Here is a 14122-nt window from a genome sequence, read left to right on the forward strand (position 1 = left end):
TTCAGCCATTTCTAAACTTCCCTTACCTTTAAAGGTCTTGGAGAAAAATGTGCCCAAATTGTGCTGCCATGTCAGCACTTGGAATTTTATCAACATCACTTCCCAGAGTTCTAAAACAACCTTCATTTAATTTGTTGACTCTGAATGCTAAGCAGGGGCTGCACAGTGGTGCAGTGGTTAGCACTGTGGCCTCACAGCAAGAAGGTCACTGGTTCAATCCTTGGCTGGTTTGGTCAGTGGCCTTTCTGTGTGGAGTTTGCATGTTCTCCCCGTGTATGCGTGGGTTCTCTCCAGGTACTCCGGCTTCCTCCCACCATCCAAAGACATGCATGATAGGTTAATTGGTCACTCTAAATTGCCCCTAGGAGTGAGTGTGAGCGTGAGTGTGGTTGTTCATCTCTCTGTGTGTGGCCCTGCGATGGACTGGCGAGCTGTCCAGGGTGTGCCCTGCCTGTCGCCCAAAGCCGGCTGGGATAGGCTCCAGCTTCCCCGCGACCCTGCATTGGAATAAGCGGTTCGGAAAATGAATGAATGAATGCTAAGCTGTTCTGGTTCTTTTAAACCACACCCTTTAACGCATTATCAGCAGATCCATCTGGATATTATTTGTTGGGTAAGATCTTTTTTGTTCACCATGACAAGTGCACCTCAGCAGCAGTCTCTCAGATGTCTTAGGGTGCATTCACATCAGGATAGTCCGCTAGACTCGGTTTGATTGGGGACTCGGCTCAGTTGTTGGGGGGTGTATCCATGCGGACTGAGAACGTGTTCATGCCGCACTTAAGTCCAACGAGCCAAACCATTAGAATAATATATCTCCATTCCCACCAAAGGTGGCGCTGCACTAGTATTTCGCAAAACAGAGGACATGACCCATGTGAAGAAGAAAACTGTTTCCTCAACATGGAGGTGAAACTGTTGCTGTTTTGTGTTTTTTCATTTTGTCTTATACACTGCAACAATGGATGCAGTATGAACAACAGATGAGACACAGGACCCTTAACGTGATCGCAATGTATTTACCCACAATGGAATACTACTGCAAATGCAGAAAATGTTGTACGCTTCCTGTATTTGGTCCACTTAAAAACGGGCCAAGACCTGCGTTTGAAGGTGGACTGAGTCCACTTCTTTGATCTGAATCAGAATTTGTTTGGTGCATTCACATTTCCCCAAACAAAGCGGACTTTTCGAGAAAATGCACTTGGATCTGAATCAAAAAGGCTGATGTGAAGGTTCCCACAAGGGTCCATTTTAAGTTTGCTGCTGTCAATATGTTAACCCCAGGGTCTCTATTTAATAAGCTTGCTATTTCTTGCCTGTTATCAAGTGATGTTCAGATTTATGTCACCTAAAAATAATCCAGTGATTACACATTTGAGCTGCAAACATATCTTAATGTGTTCTGATTTTCGTAAGTTGTTTGTTTTTTATTGTTTTATTTATAGTTGTAAAGCACTTTGAACCACATTTACATTAAACTTGGACTTTCTGAGTAGACTTATGCAAAACAACATTCAGTTTCAAGTCCACCAGACGCTGCCGGTCCCGAGAAGAGGCCAGTATGCCTCCAGATATTCATGCAGTTGATGTTTTTGGCTGACAAAGATGATTGTGCTTCTAGGTTTTGGCCATCACTTCTGCAATGATGGCTTCCATCAAACTCTTGAAGACCTGGTTGTATCAATATCAGCATCCATTCCTCATCCAATGCTTTTGTACAGCAGGGTTCCATGGTGGGACGCCAGTGGACATACTGGTGACGAGCTAGCTCCCAAAGAATAACTCTCCTTTGTGTGAATGAAGCTTGCTGGAGGAACTGAAATCTCAAACTCTGATATGAAATTTATGACAAGTCAGGGGTTGAAATGTCCTTCTTAATAAGTTTTTTGGAACTTTGTCTAGATAAACTTTGGAAATTAACTTTACTTTTCCAACATGAAAAGTGTTTGTGATTGTAGTAAATAAAGTTGTGGTTAACAACAAAATAAACCTTTCCATTCAGAGGGAAGGCATGTTCATTCTGAACTTATCGACACTCTGAATCATCAAGGCTTCAATAAGGCTGGACACACACAGCTAAACCCCCTGAAAATTCATTTACAGGAGCGGAAACAGATACCACATCCACAGAGGGAGAACGGGACGGCGAAGATAAGGGTAATTTCCCTCCCTACCTCCCCATCTTGTGTGCCAATGTGCCGAAGATGTTGGTTCCAATAAGGTAGGAGATGGATGCTGGTAAGAAAGCAACGCCTGAGCAGTAAGAGAAGAGAGAATAAAAGTGTGAGCAGGATTTATAAGATAAGCAGATTTCTATCGGTGCCTCATCACGGAGCTACTGTCTGTAATGAAGACCGCTTTCTACCTGCCAGCATGTGACACTCTAATATCCTGTTCTCCTCTCATTCCTTTTATCTGACCCAGACTTCATACACGACAGCGTGCAGGAGAAAAGTAATAACAAAGCAATAAAGGCAAAGCAAAGAAGGTTGGAAAGAACAATGTCATGCTTTACTTTTAATGTATGTATACATAGTGTATATGTAAACTGAACACAAAAAGGAAGGAAAATTGTATTTAGTTTATCATTTCTCCCTTTTAATTGCCCCAGTTGGTGGGACTATTAATAATAATAATAATAATAATAATAATAAATATATCTCTAATAACTATTGTTGGAAAGCCAGATTCCTTATCTGTCCAACCAGAATGCTGCATTCATAACTAAGGCTGAGCAAAGAGGTCAACTCCTGCTCGAGGGATGGGAACCATCCCACAGTTAAAAGTGCTCAGGTTGGTGACCAGCAGGAGGGAGGAGGAGGAGGAGGAGGAGGAGGAGGAGGAGGAGGCACCAAGCTGTTGTGGCAGCATGTGGATCTCAATCTCACTGCTGGTGTCCCTGACAGCTCAACCCTTGTGACCTCCTGGTGTCTCTTTTCTCAACTTTTTTTTCTTACTTAGTGAACATTTCGTCTGTGTTGTGGCTAGTGCCTTTAATTAAGAATAATTTCTTTTTGGACACTTTTTTTTAACCCAGTCTTTTTTTTTTTTTTTACTAGATGTAACATATACTCTGCTGGACCATCTGGCCAAGTGTCCACACATTCAAACTGTCATAAAATCATCATACATTACAATCTTTTTTCACTTTCCTTTTTACAAATCATTTAAACAACTGATGTCCTGCTCATAAATACCAAACATTCAGTCATTTTTAGGATTTTAATCCTTAAAAAGCCAATTATAACTTCAATAAAAACAAAAGCTGAGGATCCCAACAAAACTAATTTAATTTCATGTGTATTTTTTATGTGTCGTCATCTATTCCTTCTGGGGGGTAGAGGGTTATTAGAGGGGCCAGATGTGAGATGTAGTGTGAAAATGGTCAGCACTTGTTTCTTCCCTCATGACTGTGTGAGAGTATGACCAATGAACACCAACAGGAAAATACTGCAGGATCATTTTGCAGGCTCATGCCACAAAATCACCACCATAACCAGTTAGACTGTATTTTTACGGTGCTGTTGACTCTCAGAAACTTGTATTCTGATTCTCTTGTGATTTTCATCTGGCAGATCACTGCAGATTTACCAGACTGCTTTATGTCACTTTCCTCCAGTTTCTGATCCTTGTAATGGTGAAAGGATTGACACTAGGACTTTCTTAACAACCTTTCAGCAGAAAAGACCTCCACTTTTAAGTGTTGTGATGGTCTGGCTCTTTTTCCTTAATACCTTTTTCTTGCCATTTTAAAAACATCACACGTCTTTCTGCACTGCTATTATAATACTCCAGATGCTGCTGCAGCACAACATGTGCAACACTGCTTTCTACACATAGAAGGGTTGGACGTTACAGGAGGAAAGAGTTGCACCAACTTTCAAGGCTTCATCAACCTCCATTTCTACAAAACAGCTTTAAGATGTTATTCCATCTCTCGTCTCTGAAAAAGGCCTATTTCATTGTTCGGAAATGTACTTTACTTTCAGTTTTAGGCAACTGTAACCTCTAGCAATTCTTCACATAACTGCAGGTGCATAAATATATACAATTTATATATATATATATATATATTTAACATATGACTTCAGTTATAGATGTGTTACTGCTGCTGGTCATGCATGTGTTCATGCAGGACTTCCACTCTGCATGTGTGTTTACATGTGTTTGTGCTGTGCAGGGTTTTGTAAATACCTAGCTGCCATTTCCTGACACACATGGTCTCCATCATCCAGATCGGCAGCGTCGGCTCCATCATGGCAATGGCCATATTTCCAAAACAAATGGCACCTGGGGATGAAGATTAAAGATAAGTGCTTACAGTGTCAATTATGTCCTGTTTTTGTTCTGTGGTCCTCGTGTGTTATTCTTCCAGCCTCCAAACAGCCTGCTCATAAGCACACATACAAACACAGCCTGCTCTCTCTGTGGCCCACTTGACTTGGTAATGATGTGGAAAAGGCTTCCACACATACAGATGCAGTATCAAAGCCAGAAAGGTTTGTTCAAGCCCAAACCTCTCAGGACCACCAGGAGCTCATGCACTGATTTCTGGATCTAGATCTTCTGGAACTTTTTAACTCACGTCTGCATAAACTAAGTTATCCATGATGGAAACCAGTTGGCTCAGACACCTCTTCCCCATCACAGTTCCAAAACTGTCCAGTTTGCACCTGATGACGGAGCTAGGGTGACCAGGTCTTCTCTCACCAAATGTGGGACAACATGAGATCCCACTCTGCCATGAAAAAGTTTTAAAAATATAAACTTTCAATTCTGCTCTTTGGTAATAAAATAACTATCCAAACATAACAAATCTATTATTACAAAGCCTCCCTCTGAGTAGCGCGTTCTTTGTGATTTTTGTGCCATTTCACTTCATTTTCCCCGCGGTGTGACACGTAAAAATTACTTTGTCTAACCCAGGAATATTTGCTTTCCCAGTCTTTGTTGTAACAAAACTTTCTTTTCTTATTTGCTGCAGTCGTCTCCATGTCCTCCATGATCAATCAGTGTATTTATTTATTTTTGTTAGTGGTTGCGTCCTAGATGTGCATTAAGTCCCGCCTCCTAGTTTGATTGACATGAGTGTAACTCAAATCAGCAGGCGGTGTGATGTGACAACCGTCAAATATTTTGCCACACACAATTAGTAAAAGCCAGTTTTGTTTTGCTTTTTTTACATTAGTAAAAAAAAAAAAAAAGACTGGTCATAACAACGTAGGAAAGCGCCCTGTTTTGTGGGACGTGTGAAAAGTCATAGAAATGCGGGACTATCCTGCACAAAGCGTGACATCTGGCCATGCTAGACAGAGTATCCTTCTTGTGTCCAGTGTGTCCAGTATGCTGATGATGCTGCTTCACCAACACACAGCTGGAGACGACAGACTGGTAAAAGATCTCAAGCACTTTGCTGCAGATGTTAAAGGATCTGAACCGTGTCTGGAAGTAGATCATGCTCATCCCCTCCTAGTACCCAGCATCGGTGTTGGATTTCCAGTCTGCTGTCGAAGACCACTCACAGGTACTTACAAGCCTCAACAGTCTCCGCCTCCTGCCCCATCATCTCCAGTCTGTCACCATTTCTACAGTGTTGGTCACATCCAGATGCTGGTCTCACACACACACACACACACACACACACACACACACACAGCGCAGCCAGCAGAGAATGTCTGAAGCTGGCAGGATTCAGTGTTGCTCTGAAAGCCAATCAGCTGCCTGCTGACCAGAATTAGATGTTGCAAAGGCGATATGTGACAGATGCCCCACCGGAGTCGGCTCATTTCCTGCCTTACCGGCTGCGATGAGGATGTAGGGATCCTTCATGAGGGTCAGCAGAGGGGTCCCCTTCTGGCTCTGTGTGGAAGAGAGGACACATTTACTCTACGAAAAACACATTATGTTCATTTTATACTAATAAATAAAAATCAACTTGTCAGGAGAGCTGTGGAAGATCTGCTTCTAGGAAAGGAATAAAAAAGTTCATATTACCTCCCAAAAATACACTGCAAAAAATCCAACTTGTATTGTTTGGCCTGAAACAGTCATTTAAGTAGGTAAAACTTGAAAATATGTATGAATGGCATTTAAAGCAATAATGTTAGTAATCACAACAAAACAAGCAAGTTGTTTGCCCCAAAACCATTAGGGGAGTTGTTAAAAATGATAACTTTAAGTTGGAGTTCAATACAAGGGACAACAGTTCTGCTAACTTTAATTTCTTTGCTGTAAAATAAACTTTTTGAGTTTGCAATTTTCACTTGAAGTCTCACTTGTCTGTGCTGCCTCGAGCTGGACTCCACACAGGTAAGTTTTTATTTAAATTAAGTTAAAATGGTATGGGAAGTGTTGACTAGTGTTGTGAAGTATGTTGTAGATTTATGGAGGAGGCAACCTACACACTTTCAACATTTAAACAAAAACAGCTTTTCATTAGCAGAACTGCTGCGTGAGTAAGCAGCTAGCTTATCTGGTCTGATCCTGTTCAAACAGGACAAGACGCGTTATCTATCTTCTGCTGGTTAGTACCGTTCAAACAGGACAAGACGCGTTATCTTCTGCTGGTTAGTACCGTTCAAACAGGACAAGACGCGTTATCTTCTACTGGTTAGTACCGTTCAAACAGGACAAGACGCGTTATCTATCTTCTGCTGGTTAGTACCGTTCAAACAGGACAAGGCGTGTTATCTTCTACTGGTTAGTACCGCTCAAACAGGACAAGTTGGGTGATCTTCTGCTGGTTAGTACCGTTCAAACAGGACAAGACGTGTTATCTTCTGCTGGTTAGTACCGTTCAAACAGGTCAAGACGCGTTATCTTCTGCTGGTTAGTACCGTTCAAACAGGTCAAGACGCGTTATCTTCTGCTGGTTAGTACCGTTCAAACAGGACAAGACGCATTATCTTCTGCTGGTTAGTACCGTTCAAACAGGACAAGACGCGTTATCTTCTGCTGGTTAGTACCGTTCAAACAGGACAAGACGCGTTATCTTCTGCTGGTTAGTACCGTTCAAACAGGACAAGGCTCGTTATCTTCTGCTGGTTAGTACCGTTCAAACAGGACAAGGCGTGTTATCTTCTACTGGTTAGTACCGTTCAAACAGGACAAGGCGTGTTATCTTCTGCTGGTTAGTACCGTTCAAACAGGACAAGGCGTGTTATCTTCTACTGGTTAGTACCGCTCAAACAGGACAAGTTGGGTGATCTTCTGCTGGTTAGTACCGTTCAAACAGGACAAGACGCGTTATCTATCTTCTGCTGGTTAGTACCGTTCAAAAAGGACAAGACGCGTTATCTTCTGCTGGTTAGTACCGTTCAAACAGGACAAGACGCGTTATCTTCTACTGGTTAGTACCGTTCAAACAGGACAAGACGCGTTATCTTCTACTGGTTAGTACAGTTCAAACAGGACAAGACGCGTTATCTTCTGCTGGTTAGTACCGTTCAAACAGGACAAGGCGTGTTATCTTCTGCTGGTTAGTACCGTTCAAACAGGACAAGACGTGTTATCTTCTGCTGGTTAGTACCGTTCAAACAGGACAAGACGTGTTATCTTCTGCTGGTTAGTACCGTTCAAACAGGACAAGACGTGTTATCTTCTGCTTGTTAGTACCGTTCAAACAGGACAAGACGCGTTATCTTCTGCTGGTTAGTACCGTTCAAACAGGACAAGACGTGTTATCTTCTGCTGGTTAGTACCGTTCAAACAGGACAAGACGTGTTATCTTCTGCTTGTTAGTACCGTTCAAATAGGACAAGACGCGTTATCTTCTACTGGTTAGTACCGTTCAAACAGGACAAGATGTGTTATCTTCTGCTGGTTAGTACCGTTCAAACAGGACAAGACGCGTTATCTATCTTCTGCTGGTTAGTACCGTTCAAACAGGACAAGACGCGTTATCTTCTGCTGGTTAGTACCGTTCAAAAGGGGACAAGACGCGTTATCTTCTGCTGGTTAGTACCATTCTAACAGGACAAGACGCGTTATCTTCTGCTGGTTAGTACCGTTCAAACAGGACAAGACGCGTTATCTTCTACTGGTTAGTACCGTTCAAACAGAACAAGACGCGTTATCTTCTACTGGTTAGTACCGTTCAAACAGGACAAGACGCGTTATCTTCTGCTGGTTAGTACCGTTCAAACAGGACAAGACGCGTTATCTTCTGCTGGTTAGTGCCGTTCAAACAGGACAAGACGCGTTATCTTCTGCTGGTTAGTACCGTTCAAACAGGACAAGACGCGTTATCTTCTACTGGTTAGTACCGTTCAAACAGGACAAGACGCATTATCTTCTGCTGGTTAGTACCGTTCAAACAGGACAAGACGCGTTATCTTCTGCTGGTTAGTGCCGTTCAAACAGGACAAGACGCGTTATCTTCTGCTGGTTAGTACCGTTCTAACAGGACAAGACGCGTTATCTTCTACTGGTTAGTACCGTTCAAACAGGACAAGGCGTGTTACCTTCTGCTGGTTAGTACCGTTCAAACAGGACAAGGTGTGTTATCTTCTACTGGTTAGTACCGTTCAAACAGGACAAGGCGTGTTATCTTCTGCTGGTTAGTACAGTTCAAACAGGACAAGGCGTGTTATCGTCTACTGGTTAGTACCGCTAAAATAGGACAAGATGTGTTATCTTCTGCTGGTTAGTACCGTTCAAACAGGACAAGACGCGCTATCTATCTTCTGCTGGTTAGTACCGTTCAAACAGGAAAAGACGCGTTATCTTCTGCTGGTTAGTACCGTTCAAACAGGACAAGACGCGTTATCTTCTGCTGGTTAGTACCGTTCTAACAGGACAAGACGCGTTATCTTCTGCTGGTTAGTACCGTTCAAACAGGACAAGACGCGTTATCTTCTACTGGTTAGTACCGTTCAAACAGGACAAGACGCGTTATCTTCTGCTGGTTAGTACCGTTCAAACAGGACAAGACGCGCTATCTATCTTCTGCTGGTTAGTACCGTTCAAACAGGAAAAGACGCGTTATCTTCTGCTGGTTAGTACCGTTCAAACAGGACAAGACGCGTTATCTTCTGCTGGTTAGTACCGTTCAAACAGGACAAGACGCGTTATCTTCTACTGGTTAGTACCGTTCAAACAGGACAAGACGCGTTATCTTCTGCTGGTTAGTACCGTTCAAACAGGACAAGACGCGTTATCTTCTGCTGGTTAGTACCGTTCAAACGGGACAAGACGCGTTATCTTCTGCTGGTTAGTACCGTTCAAACAGGACAAGACGCGTTATCTTCTACTGGTTAGTACCGTTCAAACAGGACAAGACGCGTTATCTTCTGCTGGTTAGTACCGTTCAAACAGGACAAGACGCGTTATCTTCTACTGGTTAGTACCGTTCAAACAGGACAAGACGCGTGTTATCTTCTACTGGTTAGTACCGTTCAAACAGGACAAGACGCGTGTTATCTTCTGCTGGTTAGTACCGTTCAAACAGGACAAGACGCGTTATCTTCTGCTGGTTAGTACCGTTCAAACAGGACAAGACGAGTTATCTTCTGCTGGTTAGTACCGTTCAAACAGGACAAGACGCGTTATCTTCTACTGGTTAGTACCGTTCAAACAGGACAAGACGCGTTATCTTCTGCTGGTTAGTACCGTTCAAACAGGACAAGACGCGTTATCTTCTGCTGGTTAGTACCGTTCAAACAGGACAAGACGCGTTATCTTCTGCTGGTTAGTACCGTTCAAACAGGACAAGACGCGTTATTTTCTACTGGTTAGCACCGTTCAAACAGGACAAGACGCGTTATCTTCTGCTGGTTAGTACCGTTCAAACAGGACAAGACGCGTTATCTTCTGCTGGTTAGTACCGTTCAAACAGGACAAGACGCGTTATCTTCTGCTGGTTAGTACTGTTCAAACAGGACAAGACGCGTTATCTTCTGCTGGTTAGTACCGTTCAAAAGGGGACAAGACGCGTTATCTTCTGCTGGTTAGTACCGTTCAAACAGGACAAGACGCGTTATCTTCTGCTGGTTAGTACCGTTCAAACAGGACAAGACGCGTTATCTTCTACTGGTTAGTACCGTTCAAAAGGGGACAAGACGCGTTATCTTCTGCTGGTTAGTACCGTTCAAACAGGACAAGACGCGTTATCTTCTGCTGGTTAGTACCGTTCAAACAGGACAAGACGCGTTATCTTCTACTGGTTAGTACCGTTCAAACAGGACAAGACGCGTTATCTTCTGCTGGTTAGTACCGTTCAAACAGGACAAGACGCGTTATCTTCTGCTGGTTAGTACCGTTCAAACAGGACAAGACTCTTCTGCTGGTTAGTACCGTTCAAACAGGACAAGACGCGTTATCTTCTGCTGGTTAGTACCGTTCAAACAGGACAAGACGCGTTATCTTCTACTGGTTAGTACCGTTCAAACAGGACAAGACGCGTTATCTTCTGCTGGTTAGTACCGTTCAAACAGGACAAGACTCTTCTGCTGGTTAGTACCGTTCAAACAGGACAAGACGCGTTATCTTCTGCTGGTTAGTACCGTTCAAACAGGACAAGACGCGTTATCTTCTACTGGTTAGTACCGTTCAAACAGGACAAGACGCGTTATCTTCTGCTGGTTAGTACCGTTCAAACAGGACAAGACGCGTTATCTTCTGCTGGTTAGTACCGTTCAAACAGGACAAGGCACGTTATCCTCTACTGGTTAGTATTCAGTTAATTCATGCTCGCCTACTTGCTGCAGCTAAAGGAGAAGCCATTAGGGTTTTAATGCTAACACCTTAGCTGATATTTCATGTACTAAGTATCAGGACAACATGGAGCAGTTTGTGTAACACTTTTTTGTAGTAACATTTACATCATGGCGAGTTCAATAAAACACTTCATGCTACTACTATTTACATATTGATAAGATGTAATTCATGTCAGAGTTGATAAAATTATTAAAGTGTCATGGTAGGAAAGGTCAATCTACATATTTAAAATATTGGGTTGATCAAAATATAGGCCTGCCCCGAATTTACTACATTGCTTTTGATTAAAAAAAGGTTTAAATATTTGTACTATGACCCACTGTGGGCTCCCAGGCCTGGATATATTGTCCTTCTGTTTAAAAACATTGAAATACATTGAATTGACTGCCCCGTTTTATACTGACTGCTGACTTTCTTAACCTAAACTGATGTAGGCGTTGGGTTTACGTATAGATATAGGTTGATAACCTTAAATAATAAATGTTATTTTTAATTAATGTTTACTGCAGCTAAATTTATTAAAAATAAAAACATTGAATGTGCCTGCCTTACTAATTCCCAGCAAATTGTCATCTTTGTTTTTCAGATTGAAATGAATGCAGTTCAAGTTCTACAAGTTTACCAACGCCATGGAAGCTGTTCAGCTGAAACACTATCGGCCTCATCACAGAAGTTTAACAGGGCTTTGCAAACACTGAGACTGCTGCACTTTCAGAACCATCAGTGCTTTGAAATCATATCTTTCAAGCTTGCACAGGACTGTCCAGCTGTTCTTTTTTTATGAGCACAAGTTGTCTTTCATTTTTCTTATATTGATAAAAGCACAAGCTGTTTTTTTTATTTGTCTTTTTATTTGATTCAATGCTGCTAGATTAAATAAAACTAAGGTTTTGAGGATGTATGTTGCATCTGTAATTATTTATGCATTTGATTAGAAGTGACTGAAATTAAATTATGAAGTTATGTTACATTAGCAATGTGCAATTTTAAATTACTCTTATATTATTCTGCTATACTAACTTAATCAAATTCAAGTGGATTTTGTGAAAGAATTTAAGTTATTACAGTGTAAAATGATACATTATTACAACTTATGAAAGAGTTAGAGCAAGTAAGGATTAAACGTTAGAACCATGTAGATTTTTAAGTTACCAGAAGTAAAGATGAAAAGTTATTACAATATAAAATTATAATTTAGTGGAACTTACAATTGAGTTGTAAAGTTGAGCAAACTCAAAAGCAAAACTTAAAATATTTAGTTTAGCTGTTTAACTTAAAATCTTATCGAAGTTTGTCGCCTTGAAATTTTAAGTTCATCCAACTTTTTCTTTTTTTACAGTGTACTTTTTCAGGTAGAATAAATAGTATTTTAGTGTAAAACAGGACATGATACCATAAGTTAGAGCTCCTTCATAGCGCTTCATTCTGTGGATGCTCCTGCAGAACTATGGTGGGAAATGGTCCATTAAAACTGGACCGGTTTGTCAGAGACCACCATGAAGGGTCCTACCATCTCACTCTCCATTATTCATAATAACATAACTCCACCTCCACCCCATGGCTTCAGGAACCAGATCCCGGTCCTTCAGGAACCAGATCCCGGTCCGGCTACAGGAACCAGATCCCGGTCCGGCTACAGGAACCAGATCCCAGTCCGGCTACAGGAACCAGACCTCCTCTCTTCCTTCACATCATCTCCAAACTTTCCTTCCTGATAAATCTTCTTCAGGTCTGGCTTGGTGATCCTGATCCATCCCTTTAGTCCTGCTGCTGTAGGCCGAGGCTGCTGGGAGACATCCCATGATGCACTGGGATACGTCCCATGATGCACTGGGAGACGTCCCATGATGCACTGGGATACATCCCATGATGCACCGGGAGACGTCCCATGATGCACTGGGATACGTCCCATGATGCACTGGGAGACGTCCCATGATGCACTGGGATACATCCCATGATGCACCGGGAGACGTCCCATGATGCACCGGGAGACGTCCCATGATGCACCGGGAGACGTCCCATGATGCACCGGGAGACATCCCATGATGCCCTGGGAGACGTCCCATGATGCACTGGGAGATATCCCATGATGCACTGGGAGACGTCCCATGATGCCCTTGGCTCCTCTCTGCTCTCTTTACTCTCCATGTACATAGACTGTGTCTTTACTGGTTCTGATGAAGGTTTTCCTCTCCACTGTCTCCTCATGCAGCTCACGGAGGATTGAAACAAAGAGAAGATTTGATCCAATCCGTTGGTTTTCTTCGCTACGTCACACGAACTGGTTTTATCCATCCTTATTGTTCTCAAACACAGTTTCAGTCTGAGGAATTCCTCATCTTGTTTGTTCCACTTATCTTTTCCCCGGATCCAGACCTTTATTTGCACGAAGACCACGTTGAGTCTATCTCTGTTCAGTTTCATTCATAAATATTCTGAGAACAGTCGTCGCTGTGTGGCTTTAAAGGTCATTTCTCAGCAGTGAGGCGATGATTACGGCAAAAACACTCACCTCTGGTTCCACTTTGGTGGGCTGAAGAACAAACAGCTGCAGAGCTGCCACAACACAGAGAGGGACTGAATGTGAGCTTTCTGATGTCGCAGCTTGTTTTACAGTAAATGTTTGGTTTAGGTGAGAGAAAAATCTACAGTACCTCCATCAAACAGAGCGAGGAAAGCCAGGATGATGAAAGGAGCCGTTTTCCCAACAAAGTCGTACATCACACTGCCGAATGGGGGTCCAACTGTGGACGGCACTTATCTATAAATACTGTGGTTTAAACGTGTAACATTACTATAAATAAAGTGATGAAGCTTACATACCCAACACTCCTAACGCCAGACCCCCCAAAGCAATGCCGATGGCGTGACCTCTCTCTTCATCGTCTGTGTACACACTAGCAAGCATCCCCATGCCTAAAAACACACACAGTACACATCAGACACGCAGGAAAAGCTACATGAGACAAAGGCCGAAATTCGACTTGTTTTCCGGGTCGTCTGAAACATGGAGCAGCAAAGCTCACGCTGGTCTGAGGAAGACTCCGGTGGTTGCCGGCGTCCTTATCTCTGAAGTCATGTTATGGTCAGACAAAGCCTGCGGCAAGATCTGATCTTTGTGGTGCCTGTCCTGCTGACGTTAATCACATGAGTTAATTAAGAGTGCACACCCTGGTGCTGAAAATCCAGATGTGCTCCATTCAGCCTGCTGTCCTTTTAGCATTAGCAGCAGAGAAGTACGAGTCGTTCTTCTCATTTAAAGATCTAAGATGTTCTTTAGTCTCATGCTCCATTAAATTACAGCATGCAGTAAAATGTAAACTAAAGACTGTGCATGTATAAGAATAAGCAACGAGTTAACGTTTAAATTAGGAATAAAAAAGTAAAAATACAAGCACAATAG

At 42.5% G+C, this 14122-nt stretch overlaps 1 protein-coding gene across 1 annotated transcript in view; it reads right to left on the reverse strand.

Moving 5' to 3' along the window:
• Positions 1-14122, reverse strand: part of slc18a2 (solute carrier family 18 member 2) — a gene marked incomplete at both ends in the record, with an annotated part of 53865 nt that overhangs the window by 14298 nt on the left and 25445 nt on the right. Inside the window, 6 exons of the mRNA XM_079248949.1 lie at positions 2178-2256; positions 4198-4293; positions 5802-5862; positions 13232-13275; positions 13374-13463; positions 13543-13635. Coding sequence (XP_079105075.1) covers positions 2178-2256; positions 4198-4293; positions 5802-5862; positions 13232-13275; positions 13374-13463; positions 13543-13635 — 463 coding nt within the window. The remainder of the gene's footprint in view (positions 1-2177; positions 2257-4197; positions 4294-5801; positions 5863-13231; positions 13276-13373; positions 13464-13542; positions 13636-14122) is intronic.

The sequence above is a fragment of the Telmatherina bonti genome, assembly GCF_933228915.1.
Source record: "Telmatherina bonti genome assembly, chromosome: 11".
Lineage (NCBI taxonomy): Eukaryota > Metazoa > Chordata > Actinopteri > Atheriniformes > Telmatherinidae > Telmatherina > Telmatherina bonti.